The 26,943-nt window shown below is 38.4% G+C and overlaps 2 protein-coding genes across 4 annotated transcripts in view; one reads left to right on the top strand and one right to left on the bottom strand.

Moving 5' to 3' along the window:
• Window positions 1-6,965, top strand: part of SLC30A9 (solute carrier family 30 member 9) — a 36,162-nt gene extending 29,197 nt beyond the window's left edge. Inside the window, exons 18-19 of one of the 2 annotated variants that reach the window (XR_005601684.1) lie at window positions 646-5,836; window positions 5,927-6,965. Coding sequence is in view for 1 of the 2 variants with exons in the window: in XM_039550363.1 (XP_039406297.1) it covers window positions 646-690 (45 nt within the window). In the remaining variant the exon portion in view is untranslated. Of the gene's footprint in view, window positions 1-645 lie in introns of both variants that reach the window. The other variant, XM_039550363.1, reaches the window with a different exon arrangement.
• A 4,755-nt stretch (window positions 6,966-11,720) lies between these two features.
• Window positions 11,721-26,943, bottom strand: part of BEND4 (BEN domain containing 4) — a 31,230-nt gene continuing 16,007 nt past the window's right edge. Inside the window, exons 3-5 of one of the 2 annotated variants that reach the window (XM_039550365.1) lie at window positions 22,179-22,270; window positions 18,641-18,881; window positions 11,721-15,463 (exon numbers count right to left, since the gene is read on the bottom strand). In XM_039550365.1, coding sequence (XP_039406299.1) covers window positions 15,246-15,463; window positions 18,641-18,881; window positions 22,179-22,270 — 551 coding nt within the window. In that variant the 3' untranslated portion in view covers window positions 11,721-15,245. The remainder of the gene's footprint in view (window positions 15,464-18,640; window positions 18,882-22,178; window positions 22,271-26,943) is intronic. The other variant, XM_039550366.1, reaches the window with a different exon arrangement.

The following is a 26,943-nucleotide window of genomic DNA, read 5'->3' as shown; positions in this document are numbered from 1 at the left end:
TTTATAAACATAGATATGTTTTTTTGGTGTAGGCATATATATAGTGATTGTGTTGGTATTGAATATGCTTTACTAAACATACTAGTCATGTTCACATGCTGGATGACTCTGAAGTCATGACTTTCTCATGGATTATACAACTGATGTAATGATGATAATGTATTTCTACAATATCAGAAAATGAATATTTCTTAATAGAAACAGTATTCTGAATCTTTATAAATAGCTTCAGTGGCATAGAATAAAATATTTCAAAAATCTTACCCGTTATTCAGGAAAGTATCTGTTAAAACTTTAAGAAAGTGGGATATTTACATGTACGTGTATCTGAACAGTTTTACATAAAACTCTACTGCCTTTTTAAAATTGAGAGCTCCTCCATACTTTATAAAGCATAAGAACTAATTTATTCATGATGTTGAAAAGTATTTTTCAAATAAAAAGATGACCTAGCTTTCAAAAAATGCCTTATAATATGGACAATGTTTGTTGAAACTCTTCCTCATTTTAAAGTAGTCCCTATGTTACCCAAAAAGGGGATTTGTTATCCAGTTGACAATATCATACAAGAAATAAATTACTTGTAATGATGCACAAAAATGTATTTGAATATTTTCAATACATTGTTTTTAAATTTTATTTCAGCAACGAAATCCTGATGTTCGTCATGTGGATTTGGAGATACTGTAGAGCTGAACAGGAGAAATCTTCAGGTTGCTACCCTTGTGGAAAGAAGTCACGTAAAGGGCTGAAAAGCTTCTGAAATTGCAGTGACCTCAGCACCATACCTCGCTTCCTTTGCTGTAGGCTTCCTGGACTGTTAGCACTGCTTCTGTTTCTGGAAGAGCGCTAGACTTGCAGACAAAAATTTCCATGGCAAAATCAGTTTCAAAAAGCTACTTGAGTTAAATTCCACAGGGGAGTCTGTCCAAGTATATTTACTGCGATTCAGAACTTATACCTTGAGGTTTAGTTAGGCATGTACAGCTGCCTGAAACTATACAACACAGTTTTTCCATTTGTGTCCCTTTGCAGTCAGTTTGCACTTCTTTAGTTTCTTTCAAGATATCATTAAAGGTTCTTGGGAGATATTAAGATTAGCTAGGAAGAGTTTGTTCCAGTGGAACCTGCCAACCTTAAATTGTAATATTTCAAATGTGTGATTGTTTCACAATTTTTCTTTTCTATGAGATAAATTGTTTCAAATGGGCGCTGGCCTTATCTCAAGTACCATGACCTGGAAACCTGCTTTTTGCCACCATTACAATTACAACTGCACTTCAGGGAAACAAGGTTTTTCACCTCAGAGGAGCCAGCTGTATGGGTTTAGCCAGAGTACATTAAGTTACTGTGAAAAATTACTATGTACAAATTTCGGTGCACTTCCTCTCTTTAAATTTTGTTTCTTTTTTTCCTTACTTTGACACTTGTTTTCTTATTTGTAAGTATCTTCAGATGTAATCTGGGAGATATTTATGGTAGTGCTTATTAAAAGTTACCTGGCATTTTTGGCTTTCTATATTTTAATAGACTCTATTGCCAGATATGGTCTTTGCTAGAAGATGCAAGAGATGTAGCTGGAATATATAATAGTAAAAACGATCTATTTATAATTAAACAAATGAATACATTGTATTTTTAATTTATTTACCTTTAGATATTATCTGAATTCAAAACCACTTACTCTGCATTTTTTCATGACTTGAGCTTGCTTGTTTGGGAGAGTAATTCTATCAGTGGTCCTCAACAATCCAGAGATAAGTGATTAGTTTATAACTTTGAAATGTGAAATTCTACAACTGTGTACAATTGTCTCAAGGCTTTCTGCAGAAGGTACTCAAGTTGTACCAGATTCTTTGAGACCCAGCCTTTATTAATAAGGCTGTGAGTACTGAACATGCAAGTTGAAATATAAGTGAAATAACTGTATTTAAATAGCACTGAGGAAAATTACTTATGCACTTTAACATAAAATTAGATTTGCTTATGGGTGAGTGTGGTAATAAGACCATCCTAGTAACTCAGTTGCTGAGTAATGACTGACTTGCTGAAAGAAGGAATGTTGATATGAAACACAAGTCTTCAAAAATCAATTTCAAGATTATATTATAAGCATTGCAGCAAATAATTGTGGAGACCAATATGTCCAGATTTGACTAAAAACATTATGGAATATTTTTTTTTCATACTAGGTGTCACTTACCAGTGAACTATGAGAATTTAAAATAACATGCCTTTTTGACAACTGCAAAGCACTTTGCATGCTGGTCATTTTAAGTAGAAAAACATTCCAGAGTTAAGTTACAGATGGGGCTTCACATACAGTAATTGTGGGTGAAAGGATCTCCTCAGTACCCTTTTCCATAATTCCTATTCACTGGTGGCTTCTTTATAGCATATTCCCTTATTATGGCTAACTTAAAAGAAGGGTTACTTTATCTGGTTTTCTCCTATTGTAGAAATAGTTAGTATATTTAAGCCTGATGATTTAAAATGCTGTTTAAAGGTAATTTGGAAGTCTCCCATATCAAATAAATACAGCATATTTTAGCACATTATAAATAATTTGCCTTTCTCCTTGCCCTTCTACGTGAAATTCATCTCTTCTCAGAATGCACTCTCCTGGTATTAGTCTTATTCATGAAGAGCACTGGAATCTGGTAACGCATAACATGTTTTCTTCTCCCTAGAATATTTATATGGATTTTGAATTTGAATAAACACATTAATAAACCAGTTATTTCAGAAATCAAAAACCTGAAGAGAAGTAAAACTGGGAAAATGTTCTTCTTGCAGAGGTTAGTGAAGACAGCCAGTGTGACCAAGTGGTTTGCGTGCTGGAGTTACTGATGAATGAGTAGTGTCAGTGTGCAGTTTGCAGTGCAGAACTTTCCCTGCAAGGTTAGTAAATGTTATCTCAATAGCAAAATGTTCCTGTATTGTTTTCAAGAGGAGGCATGAGCTTATATTCTTACAGAACATATGCTCCAAAACCCTATAAAAATGTTTTTTTTATTCATTGGAGATGTAATTCCTCTGAATTCTGATCTTAATTTCCTTATTTGAGTCAGAAAAATACCCATCCACACCTTTTGTTTATATTCCAAGATAGAATTCAGTTCCTTGTCTCCCAGTTACATTACTGATTATAGCATCACAATATGTTAAATTCAAGATGCCAGGACTTGAATGTTTTGGGGTACATTACAGTTGACCAGTCTGAAGACCCAGTTCTGTTTTTTAAAGTGACCTGGATGGTGATGTACTACAAAAAGGCAGGCGGACTGGTTTTGGCAGTACCTTGGAAGTTTACATGTCATGCAGTTGGATGGAAGTACTGATTCATTGATTCGTTGCCAGGTCGGAAAGGAAAGTAATTCCAAGCTGTTACATTTTAATTTATATGTTATAATTTACAAATTGTTCTTAACAGATACAACATTTTTACTGCTTTTTTTTCCTTTAACTGTCTTTATAGTCAAAACCTTGAGGTGATGTGGGTCCACTACTTAGTTTACTTTTGCTTTAATGTTTTTGGGGAAAATAATTAGCTAATACGTTGACATTTACATGATAGAGTCCTCAGATTAAAGAACTGTACAAAGTGTGGAGGAGTGAATCTTTTCTTTATCACAAATGCAGTTACAAAATGGTTTTTCTGATTGATTTTAAGGAAAAGAAATGGGATTTATCTAACAATAAAGTTATATTCTAGGATTTTTTCAATTAAGGTGTGGTGTTTTAAAATAATTTATTTCTGTAGACTGGCCTTGCAGGTTCTATTTTTTTCAAATTGTGTTCAAAGTGTGGCTGCCCTCTCTGCTTTGTGGAAGATTGCTTACATGCTGTGCAGTGTCTCATAATTCTGTAAAACTTGCGATGTCTGAAAAGCTTGTCTTAGTGTTCCAATATACTGAGTGATCTTAATGTATTTTAAATCCAAGCTGGCTGGATACTAATAATATGTTTTTCTGTAGATTTTTTTTTTTCTGTAAAACATAAAATTTGGAAGTGATTATCTTACCCCCAGCAATGAACTTCAAGTCTGAATTGTCTCCATTATACACCAGAATTCAGCATTTGATGTGGTCTCCTTTTCCCCCTCTACCTTTAAAGCATTTGTTAAGGATACAGTGGTAGTAGTAAATACCTCAGTGGATCACTGTATTACACAGACTGTTTGGTGGTTTCTGTTCTGGTCCAGAAGTAGTGGGGACATGAGCACACATCTTTTAAGGATTGGTTTGCATCCTTTATCCCCTGTGACTCATCCTTGAACTGAAGGCTTTTTAGGCTCTATTTTTTTCCTTTCTTGAATTCCCACACAGATTTTATTGGTTTTTTAAAGTGATTCTTACTTTTAGAGGAACAGGCCATTATGAACAGCTTATGTTTTTAATAGCAGGATTAAATTCTACTCGTCTGTGAATTTTGTACTGTACTTCTTATTCATTAATAGTTGACAATAGAGATTACTGTTTTGAAAGCTACAAACCATTTTAGCCCAAACCAAGTTTTCTGATTCTGTCAGGTGCAGCTTTTTCAGCTGTATCTGAAGACTCAGTTTTTATTGAGAGATTTCTACTGCCCCCTCTTTGATAAGGAAGAGTACAGGAAGGTTTTTAGGTACTTTGTCTAGGTTATACATTGTTTGCAGTCCTGTTTTCTCCTTATTTGTAATCATTTTAGCTGTAACAAAGCTAACAGTTTGTTTCTGTAACAAAGAAAAAATACACATTAAGGAAGTACCTTAGTGCTGAGTACATCAAATACAGTCTTCATACAAAGAGTTTTTATGCCTTTGTGTATTGAAAGTGTGGCAATTTTTGAAAATTGTCAATGAAGTAATCCTTCTTCTAAACTTGATTTAGATGCTTTCCTTATAAAGGAGACCAGAACACCATATTGTTTAAGCTTTGAAAACAAAATGTTTCCTTTTATGGTCATATGTTCTTAAGGCATTTTGGCATAGCAGAACTATTGATGAATATTGACTCCTGTACAAAACCTGCCCTTCTGCTCATGCCTAAAGGCTTACAGAAGTGAATATAAAATGACAGTGTGCTTTTTTCCTTCTAGCTTAAGTATTGTGCTGCTACTATTCTTATTGTTGGCTCTGAATAGAGAGTACCACTAACATCTCTCTTGCAGTTTACCTGCATAATGTAAATGAGAAGTCAAGATGTACCAAAAAGATTTTTTTTTTTATAGAGGGTTTGTGTAGCTTAAGTAATTTTTCCTTTCTTGTTAGTGAGACACAAATCATTAAGATCAAAAGTAGACTATATTACATAAAAAGAGTAATAGAAATCCAGGCTTTAAAGCACAATAGTTCAATTTTTGAAATGTATGTCCTTTGAGGAAAATAAAACAGAAGCTCTAAGTCGATATATGATCTATAGAAACTGCAGTCAGTCAGGCTTTGCTGAAGCAAAAGAAATTAAACTAAAAGTATGTGATAAAAAGAAAAGAATACAAGGAAGGAAAAGACCCAAGACATTGAGCACTTGGAAATAGGAAAGAATGACAACCATCTAAAAAACTTGTCCAGAAATAAGAAATTATGATTGCAGAAGAAAAGAACAGTAAGAAATTATATTTTATTAGAATGCACAAAACTAAATAGGATGATGTTTTCTTTCTTTTACCAATATTCTGATAGTTGAATAATTCCTCCCTCCCACTCCCAGCAAAAATTCATCTTTTTTTTTCCTGTACTGAAAATGAGAGCCTCTGTCTAATTATGTCCTGATATGGTGTTCAGCCTTGCAGGTACAACCGTATTTGTCCACTGAAAACGGCTAAGGGTGATGTAATCTCGGTCTTTGTTGGTGAGGTAGGTGTTTGGTAAGTGGAGGGTGAGTAGTGTTATTTGTGGAAATGGGAGCTGGAGTGAATTAAAGAGAAAATTAATTGATTCTTTCAGAGAGAAAATGACTGAAGCACCATACTGAATGTGCTGTGGAAAAAGAGAAGCTCTGTTCTAAGGTCCAGAGAATTCTTGCAGTGGGCTGTAGTGACCGATGAATGTTAGTCTGTATTTTTCAATTTGCTGAGATGTCTGTGAATAAACAAGATTTCTAATTAAATCACATTCTGAAAAGGAGTTAAAACATTCAAAATGTAATGTGAAAGGATGTATGTTTTTAAAATACCACAGACACTACAGCACATTATAATAGATAGGCAGAAAATATTCAATATTACATGGGGTGCTTGTGGACATTTTTTTTTTTTCTGTGTGAATCAGAGCCACCAATTAAAATAAAGGGTCTTAGTTACTTTTTATAAGCATTACACTAACAGCAAGCCCAGTCAAATTTTCATATAGCCAGCATTCATAGTGCTGTTCTGGGAAGGAGGTGTCTGTTAAAATAGTGGAATACAGATCCATAATCTAGCATTAAGTTTGGTTTTTGTAATCTAAATTTAGACTGTGTTTAAAACTTTAGGGGTTGTGATCAGCTGCTTCAAATCTGAAGTCAGAAGAAAAAAAAAATGCAATTATCTGTAAATGATGTAATATAAAAGGGATTTTGTAAGTTTCTCTTCAAATTAAATATGCTGAAGAACTGTGTGAGAAGTGTTTGAAAAATGCCTGAAGCATTTGGAAACCGTTTTGGCTATTGCCAGAATGGTATTAAGTTTGAAAGTCAACAGTGAGGATTTTCACTGGTGGCAGAACTTTCAAAGGGCAATCTCAAAGTCAAAATCTATTTTTCCATGCAGCCTTTTAATCAGATTAACCAGCCCCTCCCCACCTGCACCTTGCATTTTGGTGTATTGGCTTTTTCATTCTGTGTCTTGGTTAGTCCATATTAGTATGGGGAAGTCATTTTGATTTGTGGTGTAGACATGAAAATACTTACCTGCATATGTTCTTTGTTTTGTAATTATACTTAAATTCAGTACATTCTGTATCATGTCTGGAAGTTGTAATTACTCAGTAAAATGTTACATAGCCAGTAAGGGTTGTGTTCTGTTAATTTCAGCAATTTTATATGCATTGGAAAAGTAAGCAATAACACTGGCTTTAGGCAGCTGATGATTCGCTATATTTCTGAATTCAAATTGCATATAACTATTTTATGGATGCAAAACAAAGTTTCTATCCATCTATTTATACTGGTTATTCAATTTGCCTTTGTGGCACTGGCACACACTGTTCAATAGCATGCATTCGGTGATGGAGCAACCTGCCCAGGCCAGCCAGCTCTCTTCTTTAGTTCTCTAAACCTCACTGGCAACTCCACCTTTCATCCCATTCACCCCCTGCCCTCAAAGAGGGCGGTTCCTTCCCCAGTACTGAGAAAGCTCTTTTTGCCTGGCTCAGAGGCCCCACTGTCAGTGTGTCCAGTTTAGACTACCTGTCCTGATCCATATGTAGGGATGACGTGAAGCAAGGTAGTACTACAGATAGGTTGCATGTCTCTGTATAGTCAGGTTTATGTGTTAGACTTGCGTAGTAACCATAGTTTCACAATCCCAGCAAAGCTGTCCAAGCCTCTTAAGAAAAAAAGCTTGAAATTAGCCAGCTTAGAAAGGATTTAATGTACTGTCTGATACACTTAAGTGCCACTTTTTATCACTAATACTGATAAAACAGCTTCTTTATCTGGTTATGGGAAGAACTGTTTCTAACCAGGCTGAAAAAGTTTTATGTGATTGGAAAGAAGAGTCAAAAATGCCAGAAGCCTGGGTGATGAAATGGAGAAACTTGAAAAACTGGAGGTTTTGTCTGTATGGTATCAGATACCAGAAATAAAGTGGTCAAGCAACATATTGCAGGAAAGATTTTGGCTACGCAGTGTATGTCCTGATTGCTAAAAATGTTTCATTTCATAGTTGAGAGACTCTCAAGGGAAGTTTGTTGGTTTTGTTGCGTTTGTTTTTTTTCTCTTATGAACCAAATGGCACAAGATCTGCCTGAGCAGAGAAGTGACAGACTTGAGAGCCTTGTCTCTTGTCTGTCTGAGGTCAAGTTCAAATACTGGGCTGTCTTTTGGGCTGAGTAACCAAGCAAGTGGTCTCAGCCACTTTGAAAGAGAGAGCTCTGTCTTTTCACATAATGTAACCTGGAATCTTCGAAAGCCTTTCTTTATTTGCTGTCTGTGGCGTTAATTGAAAGGCCATTCCTAAATAGTTGTGTTAAATGGGGGCTAATGGGTTGAAGTGGGACCTTGCAGTCAGCTGGTTGAGGTGATCTTAAAAGTCCTGTTCAAGAATGAGTTTTGTCTGTCTTTGCAAATATTTTATGAGGGACTTATTAAAAGATATGAAAAGTAAACGTTCCTTTAGTGTTTGAATTAAACTTTTTTTGAAAACCTTAGGAAAAGGGACATAATTTCTGCTTTCACAGAAGTTGTGCCAGCTCAGCTCCTAGTAAATGACGTGTATTGATTTACCCAAGCTCTTTGTGATTTTGTTTTTTAAATTTAGACTTCTTCACTTCTGATGCTGAATTGAGGCTTAGTAAGATCTTTTCTAGGTTCTCTTTCTGGCACTTGAGGTGACTTAAATATTCACTGCTCTAGTATAAACTGATCTTCAGTCTTTTAGAGAAGTATTGTTTTTACCCCAAATACTGACTGAACAGCAGTTTACCATTAAATCAGGCTACTCTGGATACACAAAACGTTAAATTTAGGGTTTAAATATGGGGGTTTTATTTTCCTCTAAGGCAGTCGTAAAGAAAATCCATCTTGCATTTGATGCACATAAAAATGGTTCATATTATGAACCTCTGTCTCTGCATGTTGTAATTGTATGTAGGTGTCTTTGGCTGCAGATTTGTACCTCACTGATCATCTTTCTCATGAAAGACAACTTTCTCAGCATCTCCTAATGAATTTGGATAACTTGGAAACCTTGATGTGAGAAAGACTTTCCAGTAAGGCTGTGGCTTTAACCTGTTCTGCTCCTTTCCCTTTATGCTTTGCACTGATTTCATTGGTTCTGACCTTCAGTGTAGAACTTCAGTTTCCAGGTGGTTCAAAACAGGGGTTTTAGGTGGAGAAGACTCATTCCAAAATCTGTGTTCCAGGAGCTCCATCTGCTCAGTAGGTAATTGGACACTTCTGGATCATTGAGGGAGATGTGTGTGATACTCTGGCTAGCATTTGGTGGGTTTACGAGTGTGCCAAGGTCAACTTTCTTCTTGGAAATGTCTCACCCTGGAACAGTCTTCCTGATGCTGTGGATGGGAAAGATGCCCCAGGTGTTTCCTTGACATCCTGTTTGTCAAGGGGCTGTGTTGGAACTGCTTGCTGCTCTGCTTCTTTGGATTATCCTTTAGCAAATAAAAAAATCCCTCTTTCCATCAGTTTAATAAGTAGTTAAGGTTTTGGCTCTTCGAGGTTCTCACATCATTTTGTGAGAATTTCAGTTTTTCAATCACATTACTACAAGGCATTTTTGAAAGGTTTAATTAGACTTTTTCTGCTGTACTATTGACCCTGTTCCTAAATGGGAACTAAATTTAATATTAACTTTTCTAATGGGAAACTACTTTGAGTCATTAGCAAACCTGTTTCTTTCCATTTTCCTACGAAGACAACCTAGGTTGAGGCAATTATATCTGTCAGATGAGTGGGAAAGTTTAAAGCATTTTTCAGGACAAAACGTTTTTTTAGCTTTTTCCCAACATTGTTCATGTCAGATTTTTTTGTCTTGACTTAGCTAATTAATCTGCTGATATGACTTTTTTTTTTCCTTGATGTGATACATTTGCAGTAGAAGCTGCTTTTATACTTCAGATATTGAAGAGTCTGTGGAGGAGGGTTTTTGTATTCATAGGGCAAGGTCACGTACTGAGATCTGCCAGGTATTCCAAGGGACTCCCTGGTGCAGCAGGGAAGGTTTATCCCTGGAGAGCTGTTTGTGTATGAACTTGCTAGGAAATAACCAAGACAGAGCCTCTGATTTAAACAGGCCCCACTCAAGGAGTGGTCAGGTCACACCAGTGGTGTTGGTTTGCTCTGTTAATAGCTAAGATTTATATGATTGTCACCTGGAGCTGTATTCACAGTTGCCTCAAGCACTTGGGGACTGTTTGTAGTTACCGATGGTGCAGACGAGCATAAGTAAGAGTCAGGGAGGGAAAGATGAGTTATTTTTGAGATTACATGCAGCTTCCAAACAGAAACCGACTTTGCAAGTTGGTACACATCGTAGTGTTGTCCATGCTGCATACGAGCCAGTGGCAGTCTGCTGGCTTCAGTCAGTGCCTCAGCAGAGGGAAGGAGGCAGAGAAAACCCTGCCTAGCTGAACTCTTGAGGACAAGATTTTGCAATGTGAGTAATCTTATTAAAATAAGATTACAAACACTTTAATAATATGAGATTGCACATGAGCTTGTTCAAAGCAAATGAGGTTAAAACTAAATACCTTCATATGCATGAGGTTCAATGTCTGACTTGGACCTTAAAGTTCTCTTCAGGGACATCTTGTGCCTCAGGAGAGATGCAACTGCCAGCATGGGCCATGCTTCTGAGGGCACCAGCACTGTTGCACAGCAGGAGCACAGTTTAGTCATTGCCTTACCAGTATCTTTAACAGGTTATTAGGTGAAGATAAAATGCGACATTATTGAATTACACTTCCCATCTGTGGTACTTGTTCCACTGCAGTTACTTCCTAGGCCGGCTTCTTTCCCATCCCAGGTACCTCTTATACCCCTTCTCTCTGCTTGCCCAGCCCCAGGCACTACCTCTCATGCTTATCCCCTTCCATATGCCCTGCTGCTAGACCTTATCTCCGTTTTTGAGTTTCATAAACCCAATTGCTGCCTCTGGTTCCCTACTTATGTACTCTTCTTCCCTGCCAGCTTTCCCTGCTGGGTTCCTGCCTGTACTGCTCCTTCACCCTGTTTGGTTTACACACAGCCCATCCCTTTTCCAGCCTGCCTCCAGATCTACCCTCACATTTCCAGCCATTGCCCAAAAGTCTGGGAAGACAAAGTTTTTGTAAGATAAGCTAATTATAATTTTTTGCAGATGGATTAATACAGGTTTTTTACCTCTGTTTCTCAGAGTTACCTGAAATTATTTTGGTGGGGCGTTAGTACACTGTTTTCACTAATTGTGATTTTCACCAAAAAAATGCAGTAGGCTGAAGCCCCTGACCTAGAAAATACTTGCCCAACCCCAGTTAATTTTACAGCATTACAGGCACCTGAAAGTGTTGTTTAATAATGGCACTATTTGGTAACCATTTCAAATGGCTGACACCAGCCTGTGGGCAGGCCCGTCTGGCTCCACAGCCCAGCAGCAGTGGCTTGCTGTGGTGAATGTTTGTAACCGTAGTTCCTCTACAAGTGATCTGGAGCCAGGATTTTCTAAAGCATTTAAAGAGAACAGGAGACATTCAGCCATCACTGGGTTCTGAATTAAAATAGGATTTAAATGTGACTGCTTGAAAATCCAGGTTTTAAGATTGCAGATGGGTACTTCTTTTGAGCAGTCTCTCTCTTTAACCAGCACATAAATCTATGTGGTTGTATACTGAGGTGAAAATGATTTATATTATATTCATACTTGAATTCTCCATAATCTTTCACTGTGGTTTTCGGTGCTTCATACCAAACAAGCATTTAATGCAAAAGAAAATGTTCTAGCACTTTATATAAATCTAAAACTTTTAATATATATTTATAGTGAGACCCAGGTGTCATGGCTGTCACACTGACACAACATTGCCTCTAGAGAAAGAGAGAGACAGGTTAACCAGAGACTAACTTTTATTGTGCATTTTTATGCAACAGAACAAATGGAACTGGAGGTATGTAGTAATAAAATCAATATTCAAATTAGAATTAACACTTGAAATAGTAAACTGTAGGTAACAAATGTCTTTATAATTAAAAAATATTGACTGTTTAAAAAATTCTCTAAGATTTTATATTCTTTAAAAGAAATGTGTGTTGCCACATAGAAAACAATTCACACATCCTATAGAAATTGTCACAAAAACCTTACTAGTCTATATTACACTATGCACTTTTCTTTTGTACAATATCTGATAAAGGTCTATCCCTAACCTGTACTTACTCTACACAGTACAATCATCATTAGAAAGTATTCATAGAATTAACTACACCATAACAATAAAAATATCAGGATTAATGCTTTTTTTAAATCACAGTTTCTCCACAAATATTTGTCATAGAAAATATAGCGAAGGCATGTTGGCACAGATGGGCGTGCGGTGCTGCTACACGAAGTTTGAGAGAAGGCAGATACCTAAATGACAGTAAGATTAAAGCGTATGGAAGGATAAGACAAGAATCTCTATCCTCCTGGGACTTTCTGGAGTGACATGATAGATAGCACTTTCCTTCTGTTGCTGGGAAGGGATGTACTGGCTTATAAAGCACACTGCCTAAATATGGACATTTCCCTCTGCAAGGGCTTATGTGCTATCTATTATTTCAGGTCCCAAATCTAACATATTGCAGATATTTAGATGCTTCAATGTGTATGAATTTATAACACCTAATGAACAAATTAACTGGAATAAGATGATGTGCAAGGTTTGGGGTTTTTAAAATGAAATGTGTGGGTTAAGTGGTCATGATGGCAATTAAAAACAAAGACAGACAACTGACAAAAGTTTTTATACTCTGTTATTTTAAAACCAAACATGAACAAAAATATGAGCTGGTGTCTGTTAATGCCTGTCTGTGGCCATGATTCATGTCACTGGCTAGTGCACATAAGCAGTTGAGGACAACATTTTGTTCATAAAGAAAGGTCCAAACCTGCAAAGCCATTTCTACTGCCAAAGTGGCTTTCAGGATGAAATTATACTTTTGGTTATTTTGCACAATGAGAGTAGAGGATTGTGAGTGGTTCCAGGATGCTGGCTATGCTTTTTACACTAAAAATAAAGCTAGGCTTACTAGTTACTTCAGCAAATCTTTCAGTTAGTAAGTGAGAGGTCTGTCCAGTTCAGTAATTCTGTTCTGTGACTCTTAAAAAGTGTTTCTATCCTAAACATCATACAATTAAGCATCTGAAAGGAAACCATTACAATGTTTACAAAAATACAGCATGATACATATCGCTGTGGACAAATTTACAGTATAATGTTGACTCACACGTTCTGACATGTTTTACCAAATAGTTCTGGCATGTGTCACCACATTAAACATAGACCAGCAAGACTTACACCATCTGAGCAATGTAACATCTTCTATTATAGTTCTTTTAAAAAAAGTGTAAGTTCAACACCGAAAAGCTACTATAGGATATCTGTACTGTGACATTTCTATACACTGAGTTTCTCCTCCAGAGGCCACCATGTGCTGTGACCACTCCAAGAAAGTCACCTCCTGCCTGTAATGAGGGAATGCTGTTCTAAACCCCTTGGTCTAGTGAGGTCCTGTGTGACTAAACTGGTAGTTGACTTTTAGAAAACAAATTAGTTATTTTGGGGCCAGTGAGTGCCTTTCAACCCCCTTTTAAAAAATCACCAAAATTAAAGTGATCCGAGAGATACTGGACATTGGAGGACCTAAAGCATATGGGGGCTGAGCAAGGTCCTCTCTATGGCAGTGCACAGTGAGCCTGTGTCCCGAGATGGCCCATGGGCCAGGAGAGACCAGTCACAACCACAGGCAAAGAGGAGGCAGAGGGCAGGAAGGAGCTCCTGTGTGGGTGAGCTGAAATTTGAGAGACTTCCTCAGCCCTGCAGCCAGGCTGGCCCTTGAGGAGCGCTGCACCCCAGAGAGCCCTTCTTGGTCTCTGAGGAAGGGGCTGGGTGCCTCCTGCCTTGCCCTGTGCATGGGGAGAAGGTCGGGAAGGGGAGGAGAAGGGTAAAAGGAGCCATTAGTAGCTATGCTTGTGGCTTGCACAAGGCGGTGAGGAAAGCTGGGGAGTATGAGAGACGCGTTCAGGAGAGTCAACGCTGATGAGGTAGCACTAAGGATGGTCAAAAGTGAAGTGAGCTTGCTTTCCCAAAAACAGTTCCCTGTACCTGCCAGTGGGGAAATGTTGCCTCAGGAAGAGCTGGTTCAGGCTGTGGAGGATGCCAACACTGGCCTGAAATAACACAAAGGTAAGGAGATGGAAACACCCTGATGTGGAAAAGAAAGGGCATCATTTCTTTGGCATTGCGTATTTCTGGCATGGATCAATTTAGAGGGACAATGAACTCCTAAACTTTTAAAATTAAACTTCTTTTGTAGATTGACTTTTGTTTTTAAAGCTAATATCTGCTTCCAATGTTGTGCACCATTGTGAGTTCTGCTGCAACAGCTCTTTTCTTATAGCTCTCAGTCTGGATCCTATGTCCACTTACTACAGAACACTAAACCAGGTTCTTCTTGCCCAACCCCTCCCTGAAAGCAAAACTGAGCAAAACCAGCACATTGCCTCACCTCTTTGAAGGAATAGATATAGAACACAAATGAAAGTGAAAACAAGAAAAGGCAATTTAAAGCCTCTAAAGCTACATAATATGGCTGCAGAATAGGAACAGACAAAGGAAAATCTGTCTTCTGAAATGGCAATTTGTTTTTAGCAATCTTGTTTTAATGAAAACTGTCATGATCAACTCTAATCCTCTGGAAATCTAGATAAATATACTGTCTGTCTGATATACAATGCAATTTTTATCTCTTAGAGGTGCCTGTTATTGTTCTGGGTCTTTGAAGGATTCTGCTGTTGACGAGTGCTTCTGTTTTACTCGGGAAGCTTAATTTCCTGACAGAGTTGGCTAAGAAAGTCCCTGGATTTTCTATCTTGTGTGGTATTTTAAGGTAGCATTTATAATTACGTTCTTTTCTGTTAGCAAATGGGAAACCACTCCTTTTTTGTTGTAAGTGTGCAGACTTATACTTAAATCTTCTTGTCAGGGAAAGCAAATAGCACCCAGCTCTTCTGAGTCCAGGCCTAGGATTGTTATCAATAAGCTGAAGAGATAGTAGCTGTTGTTTCTTTCGACATTTTTAGAGTTTTTAAATAACCTTTCCTCTATAGCTGGATGAAATGAACTGCACGTTCCCTTTGAGTGTGCTATGAGGGATTTGGAAATAATAGGCACTGAGAAGTCCCATAAAGCAGGTCTTGAAATTGATTTCTTTCTGTTAACTGGGATATGGTAGGATGGAGAAGCTGAAATGTATGCAATACATGTTCAAACATGCTTTGGACTCCTAAATGACAGCAGGGTTAAGTGTGTTTAACAAACAGTCTCTCCTAAATTAAGTGGTTGCTACTGTCGTATGATGTGGTTCTCACTGCCATCAATCTCCAGATCCATCTTGCATACCTCTATTGAAGACTTCATCCTGTGATCCGGGGTGGTCAGTCCCTTCATAATATGAGGTGCCATTGTGAAGGAAAGTCCCCACGGCACGGCCCTGGCGCGCGTGTCCCACCGCGTCACTGAACACCTTGTTTATTTGCTCTTCAGATGGCATCCACCAGTCGGGGTTGGAGGTACAGTGCATCCTAATGAACTCTGCAGGAAAACATGCAAGGATAAAAAGCAACTTGTCTTTGCAGCATCTGGTATTGCCCAGGCATCAAAAGCTCATGGGAAATAAGAAAGGAGGTATTGCTGCTCTACTTAAGCAGAAGTAAAGTCTTTATGGGGGATGCCATGATAATGCCACTTGGACATATTTTATTTCTGCACAAGTATGTTTCTCCACATGCAGTGTATGTTGTTACACCTGATCTACCTCAGTGACTCATGGGACCTGGATATAAAATCCCTTCTTGTGGAAATACAAAAAACTAATTTGAAGTGAAGGCTGTGATTTAGCACGTGCAATATGGAAGCTAACACGAGCCAGGAGGTATTTAATTTGAAACCTGTTGGTGTCTATACCTCAAGGTGATTGCTGTTGGATCTTTCTGACCTCCCTCTGCTGGCTTCTTCAGCATCTGCAACCTGCAGGAGCCCCCAGCCCGCTGGAAAATGTCACTGCCATTATTTCAGTTTGGTGCTCCTTTCTGTTTGGGATATCTTTCCTTTCTAAGTTCTGCTATTTTCATCTCCCTGTATTTTACACCTATTTTTTCAGAGACTAATTTGGCCTTAAAAATAGCTAAATGAGATTTGGGGAGCCTTGCAATAGTTTTCAATGCAAGAGAAAATGAATTGTACTGCATGTATTTTAGCTATTTAAATAGCTGCTGCTTCCACATACAGCTATTTGTATGTGATGTTTACATTTTTTATAATTTATTTTTCAGATTCTTTGACATGCTATATGTTAGACTTGCAGAAAGTGCCTTGCCAGTTCTGGAGTTGTAACTGCTAGACATAGCTCAAATAGGTGTATTTGGACTTTGAAATATCCAAATATGATTTTTAAATGTGAGGGCACCTTATTAGGGATATTGGATACACTGTACCTCATATGGAAACTGAGCTGCTTATTTATTCTGTAACATTAGTTATTCCCTCATGCAGTACTGTGCATCCCAGGATATTTTTAAATTCTATTTTCTACTGTTGACAAGCACAATAAGTGGTGTAAGGTAACTTCATTAATGTCACCACATCTCCAGACAGGGAATGCTGTGCTTTTACATGAGTTCCCGTGCCTGCAAGGTATCTCATCTGTTGGACAATTAGGATGTGATTTTTGCATAGCTCCTCCAGCAGTGTGTCTACAAAAGTGATAGCGATCTCTGTTTTAAATTCATTTCCCTGGAAATCCACACAGGCAACAGTAATTCCTACCTAGTTATGTTCACATGTGCCCCCACAGACTCATCTTTTTCTCAGAGAAATGGTTACCACGTAAAGGAGTAGCACTATAATTTAAGCATGCCAGGATGTTTTAAAACTGGTTCCAGACACCAGTCAGTTGTAGGAATATATTAAAAATGTTTATATATATTTAAACTACTCTGAGTGCAGAAAGAGAACCAATTTGAACTCCCTGCTATGGTGGAAAGGCATAATTAGCTGGGTTGAGAATTAGTCAGACACTTGTTACCTTGGCTTGTAAATGAGTAGGAGCTAGTGGCCAACTCTCAGCACTGGAGAATGTTGTCATGTTCCCACCCACACACGAAAACCCAAAGGGAGAGCTGTCTACTCTGCTTTCTTAGCTGGTCATTAAATACTGCATGTTTTGGCTTCCTCTTTAAGCTTCTGAAAATTAAAGAAACTATCCTTTCTCTTTCTCCCAAGGAGTGCTCCCCATGTTCTGTGTGTCCAGGACCTCAGAAAAGAGAGTGGCTACAAGCAAAATTCCATGAACAGATGAATTTACTATTAGTCTTAGGAGACAGGTGAGAGAAAGGGGAAGAAAAGGGTATCAACACTCTGCTTGTGCATAAATTATTAGGTGATACTTAAAGTGACTTAGTAAATGCTAAAGCACTTGTATCCAGCCTTCATTTTCCAGGAGGACTTCTGGGCCCCTGAATCTCTCTCTAGACCTCTGCAGCATGGTGTGCAATGGACTTGCCCTTCAATTAATCTCTGAGTGAGTTCTGGTACAGTATCATACAGCAGGTTAAAAGATTCATTTGTAGTACAAAAAGTTTGTTTGCCTAATTTGTCTGTAAAATCTGAGTTCATTACCTGGTTACATCAACGTACCCTAACCACAAGTTTTATTTACTTAGCCTTATTGGATTCTTCTACCCTAAATGGGAAGAGGCCCCATCTGATGTATATAACCACTTTGGACTCCAGTTGAATGAGTAAAGATATTTTTATCACTGACTGACCACAATATAGCTTTTACATTACATTGATTAGCAAAAAAAAAAAAAAATTATTGAGGTTAGTTCAACCAAAATTTCATGTAGGCGGTCACAAAATACTATAAAGTTAACTATGAGTTAATTAAAGGAATAATAAGCTTATGCATCCATACAATGCAGATGTTGATACTAAAAACATATTTTTACTTTGGCTTTAAAAAGTCCTGTTTTGTATGCTTTATTATAAAGCTTGGTACCAGCCTTTTCAAACAATTTTAGGAAACCAAAGTACACAACATTCTTTTCAATCTGTACCCTTTCTGTGCAATATCCTCACTCTCTGACATTGTGAAATGCTTGCAAAACTCCCCTCCCTTTTCAGGCTAAACATGGGGGAAAGTTGTTCCCTAACATTTTCAGGCAATGTTGCATCAGTATGCCAAAAAAGAAGTTAAATTCTTGGCAACACGCTTGTGTACTTTGTAGGCAGTTAACCTGCAGATGTTCTTGACCCTAGAAGAGGTTTTCAAAACCTACTCTGAAACTCAGCTTCTAACTCCAGTGATGCATCATACCCTTACTAGACATTAGACTGTAACTATTCCTTTGGTTAGTTTTGCTGTGTATCAGTGTTAACAAATGACCTGAGTTTATTATAAAAGCGTGTAATCAGGACTGTCTGGTTTTGCTAAAGTGTATTAGTGTCATGTGCCCTTGCAGTTGTCTCCTCTCTTAAATAAGCAGCCTTGTTTTTTTCCATCAAAAATACCCAAAACACATATATTATACATACATACATACTTGTATGTATGTATGAAAAGGAAGTGGAGGGTTTCTGGGTGCTTGTCACCTGCCTGTGAAACCCCTTCTAGTTCTGCAACTGTCAGCCAAATGCTTCTACTGAGCCAGAGCCAATGTGGTGAAATGAGATCACATATGGTGGACACTGAGCGAAAAGATGCAGTACCTCTGAGACATGTTACTTTAACTGGATCCAGAGGACGTCTTTCAGGACCTGTCTCTCCTGACTGCACTGACCTTTTCCTTTTTCCAAGGCCGCATGAGTACTTAAGCTCATCGGTTGTGAAAACAAATCTGATGAGATAGCGAAGGAGCCGTCGTCCATCTTTCTTGGAAGAATTTACAGCCTCATCCCACTGTTTACTAGTGATGTAGACAGGGTAGTTGTTCAGCAACTGCTTACTCCCCTGAAAAAGTGAAATATTTCTGTTGCTTATTTTAAAAGGCAAATAAGTGAAGATGTCAGTTGCAATAAAAGATACATTTTTTTAACTATCTGCGATACTGACAGTGAAACACAACCCGAAGTGAACACGTAATTGCTCTTACAGAGAATGAGTACTTCTAAAATTATATTTCCATTTTCTAGAAATCAAATTGGGTGAGGTATGATGAATACATTTTGAGAGGTGTAGCTATTGATAATTTCCACTATCACAAGCAGGTTAAAAAGAGTTAAGAATCAGCAACTGGGCATACTATTTAAGTGCAATGTTTCTTCTTAATATGTTAAAATGCATAAAAAGGGTCTTTGAAGAGTGTGATCAAATGGATCGCTTCATCGCTGCTGATAGTTTCCTTCAGAGGTGACTCTTTTAGTCTATTTTTATAATAAATTTATTACTTCTGTAGAACACACCTGAAACTTGACAGCAATTCTGTTACTGTGAAAAATGTAAAGAAAATAAATAAAGGAACTATGAAAACTAAAAGCTTCATTATTATTAATGAATGCTGTATTAACTCAAATTATAGCTTTACAGAAATGCCACTGTGTCAGCTGGAAAGAAATTTTGCTTTTAACCTTCATAATTTGTGTGTTTCAATATTCCAACATTAAATGAATGCTGTGGGACTAATTATGGGGATTCCCATAATCCACACACATTTATAAGCCCTCTTAAGTCAATTGTACCCAAATTGTATTTAATTCTTGTTGCCCATAAAATGCTAGAGTACAGGATTACCCAATTAATGTAAGATGGTACTGTTAATATACTTGAAATAATTGAAGTACAGAATAAAAACCCAAACCACACCCTCCTAGAGACTCATTCACTTTTACAGCTGCACCTCTTTATCGAAACACATAAATCTGGAAGCCCAAGTAGTAAACTCTTTGCGTAGCCCCCAGGTTCGCCAGGAGCTTGCAGTGAGCTGCAGAAACACAGGTCTGACGCTCAGCGAGGCAGCCACATGCTGCACTAGTGGGCAACTGCTGCAAAGTCCTCACTTCCAGCCCTTTGATAGCTGAAAACTTTTAAGGACTACCCTTGCCTTCTTTCATATATCTATTATAGCATCCTGGGAGACAGCTTGAGAGCATCTTTGAAGTTTTTCCTCAGGTATTTGCTTTTAACTTTTTGCAAGCTTGATAAATATATGGAAGATTGAATTTAGTGAAGACCATGCTGAGATTATCATTAGATAATCTGTATGATCTAGAGTACCACCATCTCCCAGTGGGGTTAGCATCACTGGGAGCTCAGCCTGTGTGACTGTCTGCTACTTGTTTGCCTTGCTGCAAGCTGCTGGCAAAGACAGCTATGGACAAACCGAAAACTCTGCAAAGGAAGCCAAAATGTAAGGGAAGAGATGTGCTTTGTCTGTCTGAAGGGCCACTCTCCCCCAAACATCTCAACACTTCACTCACTCCCTTGCAGCTGTAAATTCAAGCATGTAACCCCTAAGAGAAAGACCCTTTACCTAGAGTCTAGCCCTGTTATAATTCTCTTTGCCCTTTGTTATCTCCTCACATCACTGCAAACAGGTCACGGTCAATTCCTCCCCCTCCATTCATGATACAGGCAGCTGATTTTTTGCCCAGTACATGAACCCCTGGGAAGCCAGTAATAAGTCTGAAGAGCTCTGCCAAGAAGAACATTACAATCCATCCAGTCCAGCTCCTTGTCCTCTTCCAACAGGGTGCAGGGGCTGGGGAAGGAAGAAGAGCAGAGGGGCAGCATGGAAAGCTCTTTGGAGGTAATACACCCTTATGCTGAAGTAACTGTGATCACTCTGTCCCAGGGGGAGCTGACATGAGTACTTCCTTGGCTTGTTCCACTAGATCAGTACAAAGGACCTTGTGATCCTCATGCTGGTACTTAATTTTTTTCAGCAGCTAGCTTCACATCCCTTTTACATAAAGTCAATTATTTTCCTACCTTAGATTTCTGAGACCTATTTTTTCCCTATTAAAAAAACCTTTTAGTGAAGCAAGGACCATTCTTACTGATACCACTGTAAAGTATAAACTGCAGGTAATTGTAGGCACTGCCTTGTTTTTAAGCCCTACCAAGCCTGGCTTATGCAATGCAAGCCCATAATGGCACAGGGTAAGGCTCCAGGCTCACTCGTGTGCCTTAAGGACAGATGCTCATGCGTGGCTTTGCTAAGCAGCAAGCTATCCTAGAAGCTATTCTGTGTTTATATATATAGCAGTGATTAAAATGTGGAGCAGAAAGGCATAACATCTAGATTTCATGAGAGCTCACGTTGCTATTAACTGAGGAGAGGGTAATGAATTTTGCGTAACTTTCTCAGCCTCAATTTTATAACACTTCTCTCTTGTTTCCCCTGAAACTCGGGATATTTTTCCTCATTCTTCTCCAAGGCATGATATAGTGCTATGCTATTCTATTAAACAGTTACTGGATTCCTGGTACAGACACACTTTCACTGCTTCCTTGGAAAGTAAAGCACTTCTGGGCAAAACATTCTCAGTAAATATATGATGTGGTTTGGTGTGTCCAGCAGACATTAAACTGCAACAAATATAAAACCTCCCAGAAATTAAATAAGCAGACTCTGAAGGAAGAACCAAAATACAAATGTATCTCTGCTTGTATTTGTACATGACTAAGTTTATGAATAAAAGATTAATATCTGTGTGCTTAATTGAATAAAAAATTCTGTCACACTATGACAAGCTATTCCTTGTGGGACATTACAGAACAGCCTCAGTTTTTATAGTATTTGAAAATTTTAGTTAAGCAAAAGAGCATTAAAAAAAGGAAAATGAATCATTGGAATATACTTGAATGATAACAGCTAGTGATAAATATAAATACGTATATATTAATTTGCACAGGATAAAACTGAATGGAGGAGCAAAGTGATACACACCCTGAACTGCTGCATGCCATGTGCAGCCACTCTCAGTCACCCAGCCACAGCTGTCACCAGGCTAGCCCTAGCCTAAATTCTACCCACAAATACGGTGTCTCTGAGGAAAGAGGAGAGAAAAACTACCCAAGCAAGGCAAGCACACCTGGTGCTGACGGAGGGGGAGTTACGTGCTGCTCAGTGAAGTCATTCTAGATTATACTAATGATCAGTTTCCTCCATTTGGGGGATTACTGTACTTAAGAATGACAGTTTTTAACCTATTTTTTACTACTAAGTGCCTACTGATTTATTTGCCTGCATGTGTTTAATGAATTATCAAGCACAAAGAGAGGTAGCTTGTTTTCACTGTACACTACCTCGGTCGGATGGTCTGTTGGCTGCGGTACCATCAGCTGGTTGTGATGCTGAAGTACGGTCTTCAGATAATCTAAAACGGTCTGGCAGGGCACTGCATGAAACAAGTTGCAATTACTGTATATTAGCTATAAAGCACAAAATAGAACAACAATATTAAATCAAGCAGTGTTCTTTAGTATCTATTTTCTGTGCCTGTGAAATTTATTTCAAACAGGAAATACTTCTCATTTTGATTTGTGCAGACAATTTAATAAACGCACAACAAATGTTGTATTTCCTATACTGAGATCTCTGAAATTACTTTTATTTTCTGCCCACTAGTTTTCAAAGGGTTTTTTTTCCAAGTTTGAAATTATAATTACTACAAATACAAATTAGGTCAGCAGTAATGATAATAAGAAAAAAATCTGTAAGTACTGTAAAAATCCCAAATCACACAAAGGAGAAAACATTTCTTGGACCTAAATAATGCATTGATTGACATGTAAATATGCTCAAATGTTTTTCAAACTACAGTCTGATTAAATATACTAAAGAGATTCAATGACTCGTATACTTTAATTTCTATTCCTTTCCTCCTCCCAAATTTGTTATAAAACTAGGTGTTAGGCAAATAGCTTTACTTCTCTTTTCTCTCATCTTCCCCCCTTTCCATTCCCATCACTCTCATCCATTTCAGTAGTGGTACCAACATCCTATTCCCTTCTGTTGAGGTGATAGGTTAATTAGGGATGATTCAATTACGGGTCTCTCTTAAGCAGATGCTGCCACATCCCTGATTAACTCTGGAGTATTTTTGAAATACAGCTCTTTTCTCCTGAGCCTGAAACACCATAGGAGAATTAAACAGATATTAATCCAGCATTACAACTGACTGGTGCAAGACTAAATAAGCATAGTTTTTAAGGTACTTTATGACTCTCACATTTTGTATGGGTTGTTTTTGCAAAGTATTCAGATTTAATCATAGCTTCAGCTCAAAACCCAGAAGAAATATTTGTGTTCCTCTTTTTTTATTACTATTTCTTGGCATTTTATTATTTCTTTACACCTGAAAAAATGTGGTGTTTTGGGCTTTATCTTAAGTTGATAATCTGAAAGCAAGCACTGAAATAGCTGAGGATGTCTCAAGGTAGGATTTACAGATATTTTGCCCTCTTTGCTTGGCATTCACACCACACAGCAACCACACCCCTGTCTAGGCAGCCAGGGTGCAGAACAACATTACTCTGTGCAAAACAGATCCTTTACTGGGCGATAAGTGGAGTTACATCCAGCAGTCTGCCTACAGAAGACATGCCAAGTGCCTGGTTTGATGAATAAACTCCTATGTTATTGCACCCCACATTGACTTCTCTGTAAAGACAACCTGTGTATTTACTCCTGCTTCTGGTTTGTCACACAGTAAGTAATTTCACTGCAGGCTATCCAAGGATGTGCTTACCTATGTTCTTCCAAAGGGATGGGGCTCAAAGGAGAAGACAACAAGAAATTACTTAACCTGTTGTGTCCCCAGCAGATGAAGTATAGATCTACTTTAACCGTATGCTGCTGATAAAATGCCTTCTCAATACCAGTGAGAAACATGAAAGTACTAAAAGCTGGCTGAAGCTTACAAAAACTTCTATCTTCATAAAAGCAGTTTTGAGCACAAAATTGTATGATTTTGTTATCATTGTAGTTACTGGAGGATGCTGAGCACCTTTGACTTTAAAGCCATGACAGAGCATAGTTTGCTATTGGTACAAATAACCTCAGCCTTTCAAACACCAGGTGCTATTTGCAAATCCAGACTTCTTGGGCTGCCATATTACCCGAAGCCTGGAAAAAACCACAAAGAGGGCAGCATGAGGTGCAGAGTCAAAGCTTTGGTTTTGCTGCTGTGCCCCTCTTACAGCTCTGCAGATATTCTCTTCGCTGAGAACTGTTTCCTCCAAATCCTTCAGCAAATGTAACTTTTTAAGAGCCTGGGAGTCCTAGCTGTGAAGATGGATAATCATTTAAGTCTGCTAGCTTATTTATTTTGTTTGTCTTTGATGTGGCCTCTATAGGGTTAACAAGATCATAGCTCCAAGGGCTGATACTCTGCATGTTTATGCAGGTATCCACTATCACAGACATCACCAACAGGGATTTGTGCTTACTGTAAGCAGTAGGAGAGACACCAACATCGAAATAACACTTGTTATGATTTAGTAGAAAGCCTATGGAGAGGCAGTAATTTTCCTGCCCATTAGGGAAGAAGTTTCCACAGCCTTTACTTTCTGAAAGTGCTGGCATCTCAGAACGGACACTGGAGGTGGCAAAGTAACCTGGCCTGCAATGAATGAAAGAGCAAGGTCTTTGCAGGAGCTAAAGGACGAAGGGGAGAAGGACCTACAGGCGACCTGGTGTGCCAAGGAAGGCTGGTCTGGCTAAGATGTTAAGCAGGACACATGTAGGAGGTGGCAGGTATTTGCTGTTATCGATCCAAGTTTAAGTCTTTGTTGTTGTTCTAGGTGTCTGTATGTTGTAACAAGTGCTTATTCAGCACAGCTTGTCACAGCTTTCTCTGCAGAGTATCCTAATTTCTAATAAATAGCTGAACAGTGAGTGTGGTGGTCACCAACTGTGCCAATGACAAAAACCAGGCTATGATCTCTCAGCCTGAGCTGCCACACAGCACAGCGAATCCCTGGACTAAATCCTCCTTGCAACAGACAGCATCGATGGGTAAAACAGAAGCACTCAAGTCATCATCTTCCAGTGATGCAGTTTCTACCCACAAGAACATAAACCTTATTTCAAGTCTGCATTTTGTTTTCCTTCAAACCGGGTTTTACAAAATTTTTGGAAAAAAAAAGGAAAATGCCTGTTACTTGTTACATACCTCGTGGTAATTTCTCCCTTTGCTTTTAGCGGAGCTCAGCACCTCTGGAAGATCAGTGCTGAGCTTAGCAGAGTCCCTACACCTACTTACATGTCTGTACAGCTGAAGGCTGTGGCTCTTTTGGCCATGCTGTACATCACTACTCAGGCAGAAAGTCACCGTGTCTTCCAAAAGCTTTTTCAGTGTACATTTCCAGGGGCTGAAACCAAGCAGAGCGATGTTCTCTGTGCCTCAACACACGTGATCGGCCAGGTCTGTCACCTCTCATCTTCCTCACTCACTGACAGTATGCTTTCCCTCAAGGATTAAAGTATTAAAAGCATGGGCTGTGAACAGTTTCACAAAAAAAATCCCTCCAGAAATTTAACTGCATAATGGCAATTTCCCGAATACAGATATATTTGTACTTTAAAATCATGTTTTGTGATACAATGTTATGTAACATCCTGAATATCTGTAATATCCTCATCAACCAAACTTTTCATCTCATCAAAACCATAATTTGGCAAGATGTTGCCTGGTACTAATGCCATTATTCTGTTTTAGTACTCTATTAATTTAAGCTGGCATTAGCTGTGCAATTAGTTTGTCTGGGCTCAATATCAGGCCAACAAACCCACCATCATCCAGGATATCTCATGTCCTTTAAAAAAAACCCCTCAGATAATATTTGCATCTTTCAGCCTTCTGAAGCATCCAAAATATTACAAAACATAAAGAAAAATTATGGTCAGACCTGTCTTTTTCATGTTTGGTTTAGCTCCTGAAGTGAATTGTCCAAACCTCATGATTCCGAAAACAAGCTGCTTTGGTAGCAGCTGCCTAGTGCCTTTGGTAATAAGTTGATGTGCACTTAGGGTTGAAAAGCTGGTGTTCCCAAGCAGCTACTGCTCTTCAGCTGTCCCAGCATTGGGAGGGAGTTGGGACAGGCAGCTGAGGCTGCAGTCCCACATGAAGCTGGTGGTGAACATGTGGTAACACCCAGAGTTACAATGGAAATGGAAAATATTTCTACCTGCTTACCATCATCATTACATTGGTGTGACCGCATCACGTTACCCTTCACAAGTACCAGAACAGAAATACTCAATGAACAGTTCCATATTATTGATAAAATCTATTTCCATCTGATAATGGTCCAACACTGTTATTAGGATGTCGTATTTTTCCTTTATTTTGCCAGGGAAAGAAAGCCTTCTCTAGACAACGCTCCAGATTTAATTTTAATTATTAATTTGTTACTGATCCAAACTTCTGCTTTTTATGCATCACCATTAACTTCCCCTCTAATCTTTGTTATGTTTCTAACTGCTCCTTTCCCTCTAAGCTGGTTGGTTTTGTAACCAACATTAAACTTTTCCTCCTAGATAGTCTTTTGGGGCCCTCAGTAACAGGCTTTTAATGTTTCCCAGTTACCACCCACTCTATTTTTTTTTTCTTTTTAAACATTTGTCTCTAATAATTGTTTCCAAATTTTTATGAAGTGCCAAGAACATCTCTATTATTGGTTTGAGCTGGGTTTTTGCTCATTATAAATGTTAGTGGGACACAGTCACTTGCATTGGTATCTGTCAAAATGAGAACTCTCATCTATCCTCCCAAAAATGCAGCCTCCAGTGTAAAACATTCCAGGGCTGTTTATATTGCCAAAGCACAGCACTGTGAAGAGATGCTTGGGCTTGCTGTAAATAAGGCACATCTCCAAGGTAAATAAAGTGTATCTCCAACTTCTCCTGCAGCATCAGACAGTCCCAGCGAAAAGGGATGGCTCAACCCCAGCTTGGCTGCATGTCTCTGAGCAGTGCCCTCAGCCCCATAAACAGACAGTAAGAAATCTGGTTATTCTCTTCATTAATAAGATTTTGTGCTCTGTAGCTGACACTGGCTAGTATTCC

The sequence above is a fragment of the Corvus cornix genome, chromosome 4 (genome assembly GCF_000738735.6).
Source record: "Corvus cornix cornix isolate S_Up_H32 chromosome 4, ASM73873v5, whole genome shotgun sequence".
Lineage (NCBI taxonomy): Eukaryota > Metazoa > Chordata > Aves > Passeriformes > Corvidae > Corvus > Corvus cornix.
Note: the sequence above shows the minus strand (reverse complement) of the source record. Positions and strands in the feature narration are given on the sequence as shown.